General features: G+C 36.5%; 1 protein-coding gene across 1 annotated transcript in view; it reads right to left on the reverse strand.

Moving 5' to 3' along the window:
- bmp6 (bone morphogenetic protein 6) overlaps positions 1 to 20,290 on the reverse strand; it is a 58,650-nt gene that overhangs the window by 7,324 nt on the left and 31,036 nt on the right. The window contains exons 2-4 of the mRNA XM_049463849.1: positions 19,938 to 20,130; positions 11,600 to 11,748; positions 10,294 to 10,497 (exon numbers count right to left, since the gene is read on the reverse strand). Of these exons, the coding sequence (XP_049319806.1) occupies positions 10,294 to 10,497; positions 11,600 to 11,748; positions 19,938 to 20,130 (546 nt within the window). The remainder of the gene's footprint in view (positions 1 to 10,293; positions 10,498 to 11,599; positions 11,749 to 19,937; positions 20,131 to 20,290) is intronic.

Consider the following 20,290-nt stretch of genomic DNA (forward strand, 5'->3'; position numbering starts at 1 on the left):
GAATAGATGTGTGGAAACAACTGGGTAGTACTGTTAAGTACATTTGGAACACTTTGTAATACACTTCTGGTTCTAGACATCCATAATCTAGCAGTTTAGTGTATTGTTCTTTAAAAGACACGTACATCTTCACTATTATACACACCATTCATTAATTAATAGTGAAATCAGGTTTTGGCATTAGAGCAGAAAATTCACCCTTAATCCACCAGACCTGATCCAGCTGGTTAGAATCTTTAGGTGCTTCTTGATCTGACACTGTAGTGGGGTGTTTGAGATTAGGATTAGCGCTAATCTCAGTGGTAGGGAAGCTTTCCAGCAGTGATGGCCACTCCCGGCTTAAATGTTTCACAAGTGACAAGTCCTGACAATCAGGAATAAGTAACAGGAGAATAGAGTCTTTTTACAGTATTTTTTTATACTGTAAGTCTGACCTGTGGCTCTTTTTTAAATGTTTGAGGTTATTACCTGAATATTAACAATGTTCTTTGTTTGGGGGTTTTACCAACCAGATAACCAATTACCGATGAACAAATTGGTAATAACTGTAAATATATTTCATCACTGTTAAATAAAAACTTGATATCACAAAAATGGCAACTTTACAGGAGAAGTAAAACCTTCTTAACTTTTACTGGAATGCATTTTATTCAATTTGAAAAACAACTGTTTTGGTCCATTCATCATTAAACTGTAACTTAAATTTAAAATGTTATGATGTTTAAAAGTGAAAAATGGCAAATAAAGTGATGTCCAAAAACCTATTTTTTTTAACTGCACTTAATTCTAGCTTTATTTAGTTCATGTTTATGAGATGCTGCGTGTACTAAGGCTACAGTACCAGTCAAAAGTTTGGACACACCTTCTCAGTCAATGTTTTTATGATTAATGTTAAATACATGACAAATATTAATTGGTGATTTGGGATGAGCTGGAGCTTCACAGTGTGAAGATAAAGCACCAACTATTGTTCAGCAGCTGCAGGAACTCATTAAAGATGCTTTTGTCCAAAATGACTTACAATAGTCAAGTACAATGTAAAATAAGTTTAAAGGTAAAACATCTATGGATAGGGATAAAAGGAGGTCAAAGGGGAATAATAGGATAGAGGAGTGAAGGAGGGGAAGAAGGAAATGAGGTTAGAAGTAGTTAGTGTGTTAGAGGTGTTAAGAGAGTAAGTGCTCTTTGAAGAGCTCAGTCTTAGAAGCATCTAAAATATAAATCATAATCTGGTTAGTTTAACACGTTTTGTTTATAAAATAATTCTGCATGTGTTCCTGTATAGCTTTAATATAGTCTTCAAAGTTAAATTTACAGATCATAAAAAATCATAAAAAGAAAGAAAACACATTGAATGAGAAAAGGTGTGTCCCAACTTTCAGTTGGTTCTCTATGTCCAGACTGTCAGCTTAAATATGAATTTTGGTAAATCTAAACAGGATTGATTTTTATAGATCCAAAACACATTTGCAGGTGGTTTGAACTGCAAATACAATCACATTTATGGAAATGTGTCTGGATGTTCTGGCTGCTATAAAATGATTTTATAGTGTTTTTGCATCACTTGAAACACAACAAAAAATCTCGTAAAATCCAGAATGCAGGATCCAACAATGTGGCTACAGAGATACTGATGCCTACATCATTTTCATAGGAAACTAAGTATTTGAGATTTTTTAAATACTTTTTTGAGTAGTTTTTACACTTACTTAAACAGTTTCTTGATTTTTCAAAAAATACAGCAAAGTTACTTTAATATACTAAACTAACAACCTGCTCTCTAACTGCTGTGAACTATAAGTGGTGAAATTTCCAAGTCCGTGAAGCAAGACTTTGGCCTAGCGCCTCTAGCCCTGATATGCAGACCCTTAAACGAGACCTCCGCTTGTTTTCCTCTCCCTCTATCCAGGCTGCCGAGGGTAAATATTTACTGAGATAAATCTGCCAGTAGGAGTGGCCCCTGAGACCTCCCAGCATGCCCTTGGGGGTCCCCTTTCCCCTCTGATTTCGTTTTAGGTATGAGTTTGCGGTCTTAGACCATCTACCTCACTTCAAATCATAGGCTGAGACTGCCACGCCACCTCAATAATCACATACACAGACGCACAGATGGATAAACACCTATTCAGAGCCACAGGACAGGAAAAAGTTATACATACACACCAAATGTGGAAATGTGCAGTTTAAAACCGAAGGATTATACTGTATATGATTTTAATGTCGGCATATATGAGAGAAATGGGCCTCAAAGGCAGTGACTGACCAGGAGGAGGAACATATAATAACACACACACACACACACACACACAAACACACACATTTTGTTTAACTACCTCTTTACTTTTACTGCTGCCAATATTTACAGTCAGGCAGCTCTTTAGGAGGAATAAAGCAGATATTTAGTGCTCTGATTCACTGAGTGCAAAGGCCAGATTTGTGGTGCCCCATAAAGCACCTCATCCATTCCTGTCTATAAAAGTTTAATGCCACACGGCTACTGCCGAGAGCCGGGCCCCCTGTAGCCGGGCCCCAGTGCACTCCATCTGTACCCCTCCCAACCTCACCCCCGGCTTGAGAAAACAGGCACCCTTATCCCAGTATGGCAAGACTCCGCCGAGCTGTCTAACTCTCTGATAAGAAACAGAGTTATCTTTATTACTCTGTGTTACTCTCCTAAAAGAGAACATAAAAAATTGAGGAGGTTGTAAAACCAAAATAAATTGTAATATAAATCAGTAAAAAACAAAAGGTCAAATAAATTATGTTGTATTTAGCCTATTACTTCAAATCCAACAGCTACTAAATCATACGTTCATTTAAAGTCAACCTGCCTATGTTTTCCTTTCTAAATCAGCCATCCTTTAAAAAGAAAATCACATAATTTCAAAAATCTAAACATTAATTACACGTTTTGATTTAATTAAAAATAATTAATGTTTATATTTTTTAAGTGTTTGTTTTTGTGTGATGTAATAAGCAGGTGACAGGGTGTTATGTGATGGTCATGTTCCTCGCCCTTTTTCATTAATAGTGGAAATATGTCAATAAAACATTTTGCCTCTCTATTTTGTGTGACAGGGTTATTAAGCTTGACCAGCCCTGTCTAACAGAAAAAAGCTAAATAAATTTGGCTTTGAGTCATTCTAGGAAACAGCTGCCATTTCCAGCAGCAATAAAAATCTTTTTTAAGAGCAAATAGACAAAAAGCATTAAATAAACATTGTAAAGAATGTCAAAGTATCAAGTTGTTTAGTTACTGACTAGGAATGTAATATACCACTTTTTTGGACAATATATTGTCCCAAAATATTTTTTATAACAGTAACTTTATGCAACTTATAATATAATATAACACAATATAATATAATATAATATAATATAATATAATATAATATAATATAATATAATATAATATAATATAATATAATATAATATAATAATGCATTTAGTTATGCATAAACTTTTATTTATTAAGAATATTAAGAGATTAAAACTTTAAATAAATAAAACATAAATAAAATTAAATTCCTATTTTAAAACAAAGTCTACATACTGGCTTGTTTACAATAATGGGCTCTTCTTGCTGCTTTCTGATTAAGGTTATGTTCATAAGTTGTATAATTAGTCAATGACAAAATAATTGTGGCAAACCTGTTCCTGCCTGCTTTAAAGGCTTGACTGATGTCACTTCCTCCTGGTGTTGATATTTAAAAAAAAACACATGATTTACATGATTTATTGACAAAACACATTTAATAAATTGAATTAATAACTTTAAGATTTAGAAAAAAATACTTTTGTTTGTATTGTTTGCCTTATACAGCTTATAAACATTTTGACCTAAATTTAGACATACAGCTCTGGAAAAAAAATAAGAGACCATTTCAGTTTCTGAATCAGTTTCTCTGATTTATATAAAATGAACGTTGTTGTTTTATTCTATAAACAGAGAATTTATTTGCAGAATATGAGAAATGACTGAAATAACAACTAAGAATCAGAGCTTTTAGACCTTTTTTCAGTACAAAATAAAATTAAAGTTAATATTCATAAAGTTTTAGGAGTTCAGAAATCAATATTTGGTGAAATAACTCACAGTTTGCACACATCTTTGCATGTTCTCCTCCACCAGTCTTACACACTGCTTTTGAATAACTTTATGCCACTCCTGGTGTAACAAATTCAAGCAGTTCAGCTTGGTTTGATGGCTTGTGATCATCCATCTTCCTCTTGATTATATTCCAGAGGTTTTCAATTTGGTAAAATCAAAGAAACTCATTGTTTTTAAGTGGTCTTTTATTTTTTCCCCAGAGCTGTATATTTCATAGCATGGCTCAACAGGAACGCTATTACCCATGGTGATGTACTGTACAGGATGCTACAGGTTAAGAAGCTACATTACTTCTTTAAAGGTCAAGTTATTGAAGCAGCTGAACTGTCATTCTCAACACAAAGATTAAGCCTCAATTATTGCACATTAATCACATTCTCGACCACGGGGCAGACGTCACGTCAGACACTCGGACATGGAGAGTGACACACACTGTCTTCACAGAAGCTAGAACAAGAACAGAAGCCCTGGAGCGCTCCCTCTCTCTCTCTCTCTCTCTCAGCAGAAGACTTGAAAGAGAGCGTTACTGTCGTCTGTGTCCATGTGAAGTTTATCTTTCTTCCTGTCTTTCATCACTGGCGTTATTAAGCCCCTCTCTCTGGAGCACGCCGATGTCTAATTACGCTGACGGTAAACAAAAGGAAGGCTGGGAGTTGGAGGAGGGGGGCGTGGGGGCCGGGGGCCGGGAGGGTGGCCCACATGAAACCTTGCAGCTGGACAGTGGCGTGTTATTATAATTCTTTAAGCGATACTGTTAGCTCTGTCAGACGCTTTAGCACAGTGGCTAATGACGGTCCTGAGGTAATTACAGGTCTAGCTCAGGAACGCCTCACTGAGCAATGCTAGATGGTCGTTAACTTCTCTGGAGCGCGGCCCAGCACCCGCTGCAATGCAAACCAGCAATTATCCATGAAGGTGTTTGGTGTTTTTCTTTTTTTCTGATCTCTTTTTTCCACAGTCATCCACACATAAGTTGTGAAAGAGAGGCAAAAGAACTCAAACTGTCAGTTAAACAATGATGATGAACTGGAATTGGAACCAAAGCAAAGCCTCAGCGGTGACTCTAAACAAGCAATAACGCTAAAGACCCAAGAAAAGAAAACAAGCAGGCAACAAAAGCCTGTTGTCTCCGTGTGTATCTATCTCAGTATGGGGAAGATAGCTGTCACTGTACGCTTGGAGAAGTGTGATATGGTATTGGAACCATATGCCAGCAGAACAGTCAGTCACACAGGGACTGCTTTCAAACGGGTCTCGCAACTTCCTGCTCCGAATCTAAATATTTACGCTCCAATCATCCCAAGTGGAGCAAGCAAGCAAGACTGATTTTGGGTTACATAAAGTCCAATCCTCTAGGTCAAATTAAGCAGATTTTCCTCATTACCCCCGACATGCAGCCACTTTTCAACACTTTTGTTGATATAAGTCTTACCACTTTACCACCGTGCTGAGAGGATCAGCAAGAGAGACTTTCAAGAAGACGTTCAGGATGAACAGATATAACATCATTTTCACACATGGATAGTTTACCACAGCATCCAGACCTTAACCTCATTGAAAATCTTTGGGATGAATTGGAGGCTTTGTGCAGCTTTGTGCAGCGGTCAGACTCTACCATCATCAATGCTATTATATTAATATAGTTGAGTATACTCAAATATTCATAATACATACTCAGAACTGGTCGGTTTTAAAAGTCTGGAGACTAGTATTGCACAATGCTATGCAAAAAGTAAAAAGAGAGTAGAGTAGCTACTCACATTTGAAGCAATATTAGAAAAGAAACGCAGAAAAAGATGCAGCAATTTATTGCAATTTAAGTGCAGCAGACAGGTGGAGAAGGAAAAAGGGAGGAAAATAAGGAATAAAAAAAAAAAACTGGAGAACCCTTCTTGATACATTATTTCATGTTAATACAAAGCAGGTTAGTATGTTAAAATTTAGTGTACTAATCTGCCAAACCCACACTATTGAGATAAGAGTCAGTCGGCCAGTCTGCCTGTTCAGGACTCGAATTCACACAACAAAGACTCTAATTCCCAGTATGCACCCACACCAGACTTTCCTGACTCTGCTAATCGTGTGACTCTATGGCGTTCCCGCTCTCCCAGCTTCTGATTTTCCACACCTGTTCTGTTTAGTATAACAAACCCTCAGTTTTCTTAGTCCATCGCCAAGTATTGAATCTAGTTTGCTAACTCTTCTTTTTGACCTGTTTAGTATATTTGGACTACTGTCTTGCCTTATCCTTTGTATTGTTTGATCTCTGTTGCCGACCTATTTTTGTATTTTGACTTCTCTTTTGCCTTGCCCTTTTTTCTCTGCTGGATTACTCGCATATGACCCAATTTTGCCTTTCACACTTTGATATGTTGTTTAATATTGCTGTCTTCCTGTTACTGACCCTGCCTGTCCCTAACTACCCCTGTAAGCCTAGTCCCTTTTTAAATAAGTTGTGTATTTGGTGTCTTCAAGTGTCTGTCCTTGGTTTGGCCTGTATTACAATAAGTATTAAGTATAAATCTCATAGTATTACTATGTAGTGCGCAATTGGGATGCAGCTGAACGCCACATAGCAATTTACCTACAGAAAGTTGGCAACCTCTGTACACCATGAGCCTCAAAATCCACTGACCCAGCTCTGTTATTTTACAATGACAGAGTGAGTTGCTTTTATTCCCAGTCGCTTCCACTGTGTTATAATATCACTGACAGTTGGCTGTGGAATATTTAATAGATTTAGATTGGCCTTGTTTTACAGGTGCTGCATCATCCTATCACTGTACCACGTTGGAATGTGGCCATGGAAGATACTGGAACATGTTCAATGCTTTGGATGAGTGAGTGCATACTAAAGTGTACAATATAGTTTACTTCATACTCAAAAACTAGCTAGTATTATCAATTACTACACAATTGGGACATATTCACAGCCTTAGATAATCATATAAGTTGGAATTATTTACTGAAACCAGTCCAAAAATGTTCTTCTCAGGCTTTTTTTATAACTCTACCTGTACTTTGTTGTATATGACTCACATATCAGCACATAAATTACCATTAAGGATCAAGTATGCTCTTCCCGCTTAGCTGGGACCTGTAGAAGCTTATGTTAAAAAATTTAATGCTGAAGGAACGCATGAGCGCATGTCACAGAAGTCACGTTCACAGATTTATCCTTCAGGCCCAATACAGTTCACTCCCAAGTGCTAAATTAGCACTGGATCAAGTGGGTATTAGTGCTAAGCCATCTGGTCCTTTCCCAAGCCCAGCTCCCACAAAACACAAAGACCACCTCAAAGCTGTGATGTAATGAGAAACAGAGATTCTGGATTTAGACCTCCTCAACCTCTTTCCCACTGAGAGCTGTCCAAACTAGCTTGGTACTAAGAGGCAATTGTGTAATGTGCACATAATTCATTAGATAATCCGCCTTTGACCAGAACTACCTTTAAGATTTCTCCCTCGACCTCCAACTTCCGGAAAAAAAAAACACTATGAAAAATATATTAAAAGTGTATGAGAGACATTATGCTTTAAATCATGAATATAAACTTGAACCTTGGGAACAATACCCGTCTTACAGTTAAGTAGGAGAGAAATTGATTGAGGATAATGGGAAGATCTGTGTAGTTTTGCAAAACGCATGTTAGCTAAAAGTTTTATCTTTGTAGTATTAAGTATTTTCTACAAATGTTAATGTGATGGCATGTCTTGATGTGGGAGATAACTCTGAAAAACTGTTCTGTGGTGGGTTCTGGGGGTCAAACCGGATGTTCCCACTAATCTGTTATGCATAGGGTGTTCTTCAATACCAAGAATGCGAATAATGTACTTATTGTCTTGGGAAGATCTTATTGAGATGCTATGCAGTTGCTATTTTATTATCAATATTAAATAATAATAATGTAGTCTATACCAATAACACCTTTCATGTTTTCAAGTCACTATTATCCAAAGATAACCAACTTAGCTAAGCTAAGGATAAAGACGACAAGACTGTAGAGCTAATGTCAAGACTGTATACTAGACTTACAACATGACGTAAAAACAGCTATCATTGTGTTTAACAAAAAAAACTTGATTTAAAACTCAAGGACAGATTTTTCCATCATATGTATGCTGATTTTACAGTGATTACTGTGTATTTCTATTTGTTTTTCTCGGTGAGTCACAAACCAATGCATCTGCATCACAAACCGATGCAGAGCAAGAACAGATCATTGCATGAATAATTCAATTTAATCCAATTCAATTTTATTTATATAGCGCTTTTTGCAGCAAATGTTATCACAAAGCAGCTTTACAGAGAAAAACAGGTCCAAGCCTCTTATGAGCAGCACCACAGAGATGCCATCAGTGCCAAGTAAGAACTCCCTCACACTAAGAGGAGGAAACCTTAGGAGAACCCAAAACTCAGTCAGAGGAATCCATCCCACTCAGGTTGACCCGCTTGGTACAAACAATTAACAGAACCAAAACAACAGTACAGCGAGATAATGTGTAGCTATAGCTAATGTAGAAACGTAGAAAATGAGTTATGAATGTGAGTAGATGATGGGCAGATGCTCAGTGTTAATGTTAAAGAGATAATGTAGAAACAGGTTCTGAGTGTGAGTAGGTGATTGGCACATGCTCACTGTTAACTGTTCTTTAACTGTTCTTGTGTATTGAATGCATCTTGGGCAGGAAAAATTACTTTAGGTGAGAACACGGATGCAAAACCACACAAGAACGCATGCTGAGAAATGCACTGTTCCCCACATGTGAAAGTTTATATTACAATGTAGAGCATTAGTCGCCATATTAAAAGGTAGTAAAGTATTTTGGACATTATTTAGTAGTTATGTGTGAGCTCATTGCTCTGCAAAGAGTAGCTTTTTTAAAGAGTGTGTTTTTTAAATGAGACTGATGAGATTTTCATATTGGAACAGGTCCAGGTCTGGACATTATCCAGAGTTGCCCTTTCACACATAGTGAACAGACGTGTTCTCGTGTTCCGTGTGGTTTAGGCAAGGAGAGATCTCTATATAGCACATACAGGAGACATGAGATGACGAATAAAGTATTCTGCAGACATAATAGCATAACTGTGAATTCTTTGGAAAATGACCTGCTCTCCTTATATATGGGCTTTCTCAGACATTACCCAGGTTTGTACTATGTACTAGGCTATGGATAAAGTCCAGGTCCTGGTAATGTCCAGTACAACTGATCTGTTCACACATACAGCTCCTTAAGTTAGTTTTGGGGTAATTATACACATCTGACAGGGGCTTAAGGCAGAATAAGTATTAGTATTATATGAGATTATGCTAGAATTAAAACAACATCTTATAAAATATGTTAATATGTTTAAGTTATACAGTGGCTTGCAAAAGTATTCATACCCCTTTAACTTTTCCACAATTTGTCACCTTACAACCCTGAACTTAAATGTATTTTATTGACATTTTAAGTGATAGACCATAGATAGAAAGTATTGCATAAGTGTGAAGTGGAACAAAAATAATACATGGTTTTCAATATTTTTATCAAATAAAGATCTGAAAAGTGTGACAAGCAAAAGTATTCACTAATAAACTAACTAAGTGACTTCTGAAGGCAGTTTATTGCACTGGATTTTGTTTAGGGGATTTAGAGTAAAGGGGACTGAATATTTTTGCACGTCACAAATTTCCAGATTTTTGTTTGATAAAAAATTTTAAAACCATGTATAATTTTCGTTTCACTTCACACTTATTCAATCCTTTGTGTTGGTCTATCATTTAAAATCTCAATAATATACATTTAAGTTTGTGGTTGTAAGGTGACAAAATGTGAAAACGTTCAAGGGGTATGAATACATTTGCAAGCCACTGTAGTTTAGGCTTAAATTTGCAGGTAATAAAATTACACTGGTCTATTTGATTTTGACTCTGAATTTAAATGTAAAGATAATTGTTACCTACTGTTGCTTTAATAGCAGATGCAAGTGATATACAGCATGCCAAGCATAGTTGTTATTATTATTATTATAGCTACATAGTTATAGTTATAATACTAGTTTAATACTATTTAATTTCTACAACCCAATGATGATTTTACAAACAACACTCACACAACACACACTCTTCAGACCCAGCTCATCATTTAATCAACACACCACATCAATACATTAGGAGTGACACGATGCAACCCACCTGTGTGTCCGGGGCCCCTGGGTGCCTCCTGTGGATGATTTGAGCGGCTGCGGTTCTGCTGCCTGCTTTTCTGCCTTTTTTCTGGGGAGCGTGCCATGCGAACATGGACCTCGCTCACCTTGAAGAAGGCTACCATGAATGGCTGCCGCTCCAGAGCTCCATCCCGGCCCACTAGCCCGGCTTCTCTGGGGTTAATGTTCTGCCCTGAGTGGAAGAAAAGGCATTTTGTTCAGGTTTAAACTTTGGCCATTGTTGTTCATCTCAAGAATCTCAGAATTTACCAGTATCGGCCCAGTGAAATAATAGAAGAAATTCTCTCAAAAGTAGTATTTATACATTTTAATCCATATCATTGTGTTTGTATTTAAATGTAATAAGTAGCGAGTGATGAACCGTTCTATTGTAATGAAAACATCCTTTATTTATTTACTTTTATTGGTTTTGTTCATATATGTTTTTTTTTTCTAAATATTCCCCAATTTTAGTCTTTTTCTTTTTTCCAGACATTATCTTGGACTTCTCAGTGCCACTACAGTGGGTAAATGAGAGATCTAACTGCCAGTACTATGCATCTTAGACTGCTTTCCATTTACCCTAGTAATATTAAAAACGGATGTCATAACTGTAAAATATGTCACAACTATCATGAGCGTGTTCCATTAAACATTTCAGATCATTTTACACTATTTAAAAACACACTGGAGTGTACCACAACTGGTAAATGATCAAATTATCAATCAGTGTTTTATTGCAAATCCAACCAAAGCATTTGCCAAAGTTAGCACTATTAAGCAAACCATTCAATAACAATGCATCCTCTTCTGTGTGACTTAATGACATAAATAGAAGTGCTAATAAACTGTATAATGTACAAGCCCCCATACAAACTTAGTTTTACAGTTGTATTGGCTGGTCTACTGCCCTCTAAGCACATTTAAATAATGCATGTCTGGGAGTAAGAAGCGAGCAAATCAGGCATTGCTACCAGAGGTATTACAGAGCAGAGGTTAGAAGCTAATGCTAATGCTTCTGGAGAACTGAACTGAAACTCCTGTATGAAGCTGTACTTCAGCGGGATGGCTTTACTGCTCCTTACAACCTGACTGGTAAAATTCATACATAAGGCGCACCAAATTATAAGTCCCATTGGTGATTTTTGGGAAAATTTAATTCTTTTAGGTGCACCTTATAATGTGAAACATTTCGGTGTAAAGTTGAAACCAAAGAGCAGCACATTTTGGCCAGTCACTGCCTTGTTGCTGGTTTAATAACATAAATATAAGTTAATTCTTGTTTTGTCTCTTACCACTGCTGGTCTCTACACTGATCTGCAGACCCAGGTTGTGATGGGGGCTCATTACCCACAGGTTACTGGTGGCTGTGATGTCAAACTCCAGCCAGCCTTCCTCTGCTGCCCACAGCTGGCGGGACTCCAACAGAAACAGATCTGCTTCTCTGTAGACAGAAAGGAAGATTTTGCAGGTTATGATCCAGTGCATCAACTTACGACTTAGGACGTGTCGGTGTGTGGGTATTGTGAGGGCGCAATATATATAAAATGCACTACTCTAAACATGCAAAAGGCCTGAACTAATTCTCTTAACTAATAATTTGCGTGTTTTGGGCATAGGGTGAAATTCTGTGTGTTTAATGAGCGGAGGCATACATGCTGGGCACATGCTGGGCACACGCAGTGCGCACCTATAGGAATGGGCTCATGACTGTTGTCTAGGTTTATTTCAGTCAGTGGAGCACCTGTGTATTCCTCTACCACCAGCAACACGCCAGAAATGTACCTTACCACATCTCACTTTCAGACCACCACACCCCTCAGTGTAGATGCATTCCAAATCTCCAACATTATTTTAATGGAGCGTGTGCAAAGAGATAGGGCCCTCTGAGTGTTATATTTAACACTCATAAATGTTAAATGAACACAATCAATCTTGATTTAACACTGCCAAATTTACTGTGCACTGCCCCGTTGAACCTACTGAACAGAGCAACTATGTATAATAAAATATCTGCCTCCTAATTTAGTTTAAACAGATTTATTGCTCCAAATAGTTAAGTCTGTTACTTCTATCCTGACACTGAAAACCCTGCTGATTCATATACAAGTTTCATGAATACCAGTCTAACTGATAAGACTGACTTACAGTACTTCATACTGTATTTGTATCAGATTTCAATACAAAATATGAAAGCAGGGCAAATCAGAAATGCCACACCGATAACACATCTGAGTCTACGCCTGGGACTATTTTACATACTTGGTAAACATAGCCTCAGTGAGTTTTGCCTCAAGCTACTTCGATAAAGCTAAAATAATAGATGATACCAAGGTACATATGGCAACCAAACTATATCAAACAGCTAGATGCAAATAATCAATTATAGCTGTCCAAAATGTTACATGTTATTTTAGATTTAGGTTTAGGAATATTAAAATGTTAAGCTATATAAATATAATATATAATTTTAAGATGTATAAATACAGAAATTATTTTGATATTTTAGCCGATAATATTGTCATTAGTGACATTATTGTCATTTTAAGACCATTTAAATGGCACTAGCATAGTTTGGGAAATATTAACTTTTTTCTGCACCTACTGCAGTCCACACTGTGTGTATAGAGTCGCAATTATTGAAGGACTGTTAAAACACTAAAACACTGTTCACTGTTATATAAGTGAACAAACATACAAATTAACACAATTAACAATATCATGATTATCAAATATTATTGAGGTCATGTCCATTTATTGCACGATAAGTAGATAAGTTGATAATGTAATTATCATGACAGGCCTAGCGACAGTCTATGAGATTTAAAAACCTTTCTTATGAAAGTGTGTAATTAAACAGAGCTTGTGGAGGAGCACTTTTAGTATAACTTTTAATGTATATAACTTTTTAATGTATGTGACGTTCTGTGTTTTTGAGTATAATGTTTTGTTCATTATATTAATATCATCATTCAGGATACTAAAATCATTTACTAAAAAAATTTCCCGCCTAACTTAAAAATAAGAATAAAACTAATAAAAATCTTATAAAAAGTTAATGCTGCAAAAAAAAAACTAACATTATTCTTAATAGCTAAATGTAAGTTAAAGTTGCATGTTTTGCATTACCAAACTGTTTATTGTGCATTTTATTTACCCGCACCTGACAGCTTTACACCTACGCCTGCAGATCTACGTAATGTCACACCTTTTGACTCCTTTTTATACCTTCCAGGTCTTCCCATGAGTTCACACGTCTGCCGCAAAACTGCGCATTACACAGAGGCCAATCCTCATTACACTAATGACACACCATGCTGGTCAGCAGAAAGCTTCTTCCTCACTCAGGCACTTCAAAGCAACCCAGGCACACAGGTGTTCTGGGAATGCCCCTGCAGTCATGCTTCAGCTGCCCCTCTTTACAGTGCACTAATTAGAGCTGCTCCCAAGGCCTCGATATGATGTCCGCTTCACACAGAGTTCACACATTATGCTCGGAGTGAAGTGCTGGTGCTGGTGTTGACTCACTGCTGGTCAGCCGCTGGTGCTTGGCAGGGGACGTGTGTGTCTGGTAGCAGCATATAGCATATAGCCTTACTGTAAAACTCTAAATTTAACTATAATGATAAGGTTTGAGGTAACACAAGTATTTTTATTACATAAATCATTGTGCATTGGTTTTAAGCTGTGGTTTAAACATGAACAATTTTGGCCTTGCTGTTGTATGATTTCGTACAGTATTAGTATATAAGTATTTGTATATTAATGCATATAATTGCATATATCTCAATAATATCTGAATGATTTTATTCATTGCCATTTCCATACATTCCTATTTGTCTATTCATCATGAAATCATGAGATAATGTAAAAATAAACTAATTCCAGATTCAAACTGTATAAAGAAATAAAAGTGGAAAACAGAAGTATGGTCACTGATGAGTCCTAAAGCATAGTATAAACACATTACTAAATAATCTGCTGCCCTGTTGATTACAATCTTCAATCAATCTGCTCTCAAAAACCACCAGTACATCAGTATCAGTGGATCTCTGTTAGTGAGGTGATTGCAGTTTGAGGGTTGCAGTAGCTTAAGACAGTAACAAAATAATTCAAGACAGTGTATTCATATAAAAAACACACTAGCAGTGGTTTACACTAGAATTTAGACTGGACTCAAACAATCCAGCACTACCCATCATTATGAGCCTCACATTTTTTAAGTAAGCAGAATGTTAAAATTGAGTTTTTTTTTTTTTTTTTTTTAAATTGGGGCGAAATATGTTCAGAATTATGTTAATTAACATTGCAACACTGAAGAAGCTTAGACTTATTATTTAAGAACACTGTTAATTAAGAACAGCTACAGACAGCGCTGCAAGTCAAGTGCGTAATGCGGACTAGTGGAGGAACTCAGGTGTGCAAGAGCCCCAGAGCTGTGTCATTATAACATTCTAACTTGAGTAACTTTTATTTAATTCACAATTTGATTTGTTACTTAGCTATATTGTGAGTATCACGCCATAGCTTTATATAAAATAAAAATAGCATTAAAAAACAGACGCCTACGTCATAGACCATTTTCTGTAGACCGATCTGACCTGGCTCGAGGAAATGATGGGAAAACTAGTTTACACCAGTGGTGTGCAGTGAGGCCCTTATAAACCTTCAGAGAAGGGGTGACAAAAAGTGCATGTAAATAATTACATAATTTTTATCAGAAAGTATATAATATAATTATTGTAAGTGTAAGCATATATTTAAAAAAAATAGCTAAAATAAAAAAACAGCAACTAATTCAAAGCATTAGCCTGCAGAAGGGGTACCCACTATATTCACTGCACGCCACTGGTTTACACACCTTAAATTATATATATTTTTGTAGTAGTCTACCGTAGTAGCTATCAAAATAGTCCTACTATAGTCTTATCAAAAATACAGTTTGATCATTTAAACATAGCAATTAACAGACACAAACTAGTGAATGGGGCAGTGAGCACTCATTTTTTCCAAAGCAGTGGTAAGCCACCCAGTATTCAGAAAGCAATTAGATAAGATACTTTGCTCAAAGGAACCTCAGCCACTGGTTTCCTGCCAATTCAGGGGATCAAACCTGTAAGCTTCTTGTCCCAAAACCCGCTTCTCAAACCTTTAGGCCACAGCTGCATCTGCTCAGTCATTATCAGGTAGTGAATGGTGTAGCTGGTGTGCTACTGTTGCAAAATAGGTTTGGCTTCACTGGCTTGGTAATCACACCACACTACACCAATAAGATTGCTTGGGTGAGACTCATAACTCTAGGTGTTGAGGCTCATTTATACTTTCTTTATGTTAGAATATCAATATATGTGTTTAAAGCAATGTAACATCAGTCACTGCACCACATACTTCTATGAGTCCTTTATGTTTTCATGGATGTTAATTAATGCTATCACTAGAGGGTGGTTCAGAGTCAAATGCTAAAGGTGGCAGTAGAGGTGATAATATAATTAACCCCCTAAAATTCCTTATCCTGTATATGGGCTACAGGTTTAGCTGACACTAAATTTTTTTTTTTCTGCAGTAAAATAACTTATTTACATTCTGAAAATGTGAGGGCTTTAAAATTTCCTACAGGACACTTGGAAAAGCTGCCTGTCTTCTCTCTACTCCACTTAATAATTTCAGATTTGTAACAGGAATAAACCCAAATTCTGCATGTTTGAAAATAGACATAAAACTAGACAACATAACAAAACTAAAGATTTGTATTCAGAAAAATATTGATTTTAAAATGAAGTTCAGGAAAGATCCAATTTTATTCATTATCAGATTTACTTAAATATTTTTTTATATATTTTCTATTACAATTACAATTACAATCATTCTTTTCAGTAATTTTCCTTATCAAATATGAAAGTTTTTTATATAATGCCTGAATAGAATCCTTATTTTATTGGTGTAATGTCTCAAATTATTTGCTGCAATGGTCCTACTCTGCTTCATTCATACACATGATCTTTTTGCCCAAATATGTATGAACACCAAATGGAAATGTACACAAAGTATGGACAGAAGGCTCTGTCCTCATACGCATCAATATCTGTATTTAATGTTGAGCATAAATGAGCCTTTAATCCAAATAGCTGAAACAAACCTAAACTTTCGAACTGTCCCATTAGCAGCAGTTCTGTAAAATGTAAGAGCATCATTTTAAATAACTTTTTAAAGCACAGAAATCTACCCATCTCCCTAATCTACCAGTAAACCAAACACGGTTCTGTTTGTGTCTGCAAATGTCAAATGTGCAATCAGGTATCTGCTTAAAATGATTTAAACACGCAATAATTACTATAAAGTAATTACAAATGCCTAGGATCCTGGTGGTATTGAGGTTAAGGCTGATGTAGGTAAACCTCTTCTTGTGGTTTATTTTACGTCTTGTTGATTAAAGACTTTCACACTTCAGAGCATTCCTCACATGCATGTGCTTAACCTACCTCTGCCACTTTCTCCAGACAATGTGCTGTAATTAAAGTAATTTTGTCATTAAAACTGGCAAATTAATCCATTTTGCAACCCACACACATAGGAAAGTGTAAGCATTGCTGAAGATGGCATGACAATGCAAGCTGTAAGTAGAGAAAAATTAAACAAAGCTTTTAAAGCAATTAACTATGTTTAATGTAATTGTATACATCAAAACTGTTGAGTGTCAACTGGCTCATTTATGTCTTGTGGACAAAAGTAGGTTTTGATCCAATACTGGGGGATTTTGTAATGTAAAAATAAAAGGAAACAACATGTTTCTACTATTAAAATTAAAAACTGTTAGATAAGGCCTCATCACAAAGATTAGATCATTTTAAGAGAATTACAAAGCTTTTCTGTGGTTTTGTTAATCAAGTGTAAAGACAAAAAATCAAATTTGGTCAAAATGTAAAAAAAAAAGAGCTCAGGTTAAAACTGCTGTGTAGTCCAAAACTAGGTTTAACCCATATCTGGCAAACTGCTCCTTTAATTATAGTTAAATAACTATGTTTAATCTTCTTCAACACACCAACAATCTCCAACGTTGACCAGTTTTTTTTGTGTGTGTTAAATTGGACAAAGGTAGATTTAACAATGGGGGATTTTGTTGTGTGGAATAAAAGGAGCTACTAATAAAATGTGAAGATCCACTAAACAAGACCTCATGATAAAGATTAGAGACTGCTCCAGAAATAAGGCAGCTGAGCAATTAGCTAAAATCTCCCCTCAGGTTCAGTCTCAAAGCAGTTTCTGGTCATAAAATGTGCTGAACAGGGAAGGAAAGAGGACAGAAGAGCCCATTTTGCTAAGTTTAGGGCCGAGATCCATTTTAAATCAGGCTTTTCCTGTAAAGTGTGACCTGATGACTAACCACACATTGTCACGTCATTGGTCACCTTTTTTCACAGACACAACATCCAATCATGCTGCTGGTGTGATTCATGGCGATCATTCCTCCTTCCACCCACAGTGTCAACGTCTGACGTGTGTTTTGGCTTGGTTCATTTTTAGACGTCAAATGAACTATTTTCAGTTGGCCGCTGTGGTGATGGCTTCGGCCGTGCAAAATACATGGTAGAAAACTGAAGGGGAGGCATCTCGTCTGCGTCCCAGTTCTGCTCTGAATTCCCAGCACAGCGGCTCGCAAACAAGAGTTTTGAGCCTGTGAGACTTCCGAAAACGTGTGTTTACATTTCTCAAAGTTACCGTTAAGATGTAAAACCATGTTTTAGGCCTCTTTTTCTGGAGTGGAATTCTTATTAAGAAAATTGTTTACTTGCATATTTACCCAAGTGTTTGTTTGCTACGCTCAAAATCCATGTGCCAAGCCATGGGCTTTTCCAAATGGAGGCTAAAGCAAGAGTATATTTTAACAGGACCACCAGTTCTCAAAGAGTGAGGTCTATTTACTCAGTACAGTCAGTGCTTGGAGTTGTCATTATCATGCAAAGGCCAGTTCATTTATCATCAGGTTTACACAATGATAACGAAATGTTTACACAAATTCTCTCCTATAAACAACATCCACTCAGCTCGACAAGCCTAAATCATCTCTGTCTAACAGTTTTAAGCTGTGAGGACCACTGAACTGAATGAAATTTGGGGGACTATATGAGCACAAACATCGAGTTAGGAAATTTGTATGGCAAAAATAAAATTAAAATGAATACATAAAATAGTTGAGTATTGTAAGTTTGCGTAGTGTTGCTGGTTTTGTAATAGTGACATAAAATATTATCAAGTATTTAAAAAATATATATATTGAAATTCATACAAGAAGCATCTATGGTTACATTCACATTACCAGGCTAAAGTGACTCAAATCTGATTTTTTGCTCATTGTGGTTTAGATCAGATTTTATTTTTATGGCTGTGTGAACGTGCCAAATCCACTAGTAGTCAATTTCATATGTGGTCCTAAATCAGATACTAATCCGATCCATTGACATGCGACATGAATGTGTCTTTTTGCTTTTACAAATGCACTACATGCTTCTCTCTCGTACCCACACATCTCTTGGTGCAGCTGTGCAGCTATAGCTGCAAAAACAGCAAAAGCAAACAACCTGTCCTTTTTACCTCCTCAACCTGAGCATGTACTTCAGACCAGCTGTTTACTCTCCAATCGAGCAATTTTCCCTTTATAAAACTATGAGTCATCTCTCAAATACGACGTTTTTTGTTGTTGGTAAAGAAAGTGATGTTTATACACGTATCAGTGTGAGCATGTGAGGCATTTCAGGGACAGATTTATTCACATTACACACAGATACAGGTCAGTTACATTTGTGAATGTGAACCATCAAGATAGCCAAATCCGATATGAGCAAAAAATTGAATTTGACTAATGTGGCTTGTAATGTGAACGTAACCTATTAGATCTCACTACCCTGCTGAGGAAAAAAAAACCATCAAGGCCAGCTCAACATGGTAAACCTGGTTAAGCAGATTCACCAGCTAAGGTTTTGACCAGCATAGTATATAACCAAATCTAAGCAATTAGCCAGCATGACTCAAATGAAATGGTTAATAGCTGGTTAATAATCTAGTTTACCAGTATAGGTAAAGTCCAACTTTGACCACCTGAAACCAGCCACCAGCAAAAACAGGTTTTGGGCTGGATTTTTCACAGGGAACTAAACTAAACTTAATTAAACTACCGTTTTGTTTCAAACAGACATTTTAGTGATGCTACAGAAGAACTCCTTTGGTTCCCTAGAGAAGCAGGTTTGTAGTAGAGATTGGTGAGTCTAAAGAGTCTTTTAAACTGTTAAATTGAACTATATGATATTAAACTCCTCAGTGACCTTTCAGTTCACTCATTCTTCACAGGCTAAGAATAGCATTTAAAGAATTATTGTGAAAACACATCATGGCAACAATACAAAACAGATCTTTTATCGTCATGGAAAGGTTCTTTTGACTTTAAAAATTTAATTTTCACTCACAAATCTCTACAACAGACCTGCTTTTTATTGAACCAAATGTGCTTCTTCTATGTTTTTACTCAAGGAACAATCTAAAACAACACTGTTTTTAAAGGTCTGGGGTATATTTAGCAGCAATCAATCATATTGGAACTTATCATGCATAGCATCGGTAACATTTTGCTCATTTCCTCACCTGTCTGGATGTTCTCCCACCACCTGGAAGACACTGAGCAGGAAGGTCTCGTTGCGGAAAGTGCTGCTCACACATTCCTTGTAGATCCTGAACTCTGCTGCTGTAACTGCCTCTCCCTCTGGGATCTGAGACAAGTTGAACTTGAACTCTTTATGGTGTCTTCTGTGCGGAGACAACTCCCGCTCAAACTCCACTGTCCAAAAAGACACACAAGAACACAAGTAAGATAATTATTTTTTTTTAGAACATGGCACATGAGCTACAGTATATTTCTGAAATACCTTCATTATCCAAAAATAGTTATACCCAGAAGTAATTGTCGGATTGCAATGCTATTTGGAAGAAAGGAGGGA

The sequence above is a fragment of the Astyanax mexicanus genome, chromosome 1 (genome assembly GCF_023375975.1).
Source record: "Astyanax mexicanus isolate ESR-SI-001 chromosome 1, AstMex3_surface, whole genome shotgun sequence".
NCBI classification, from domain to species: domain Eukaryota; kingdom Metazoa; phylum Chordata; class Actinopteri; order Characiformes; family Acestrorhamphidae; genus Astyanax; species Astyanax mexicanus.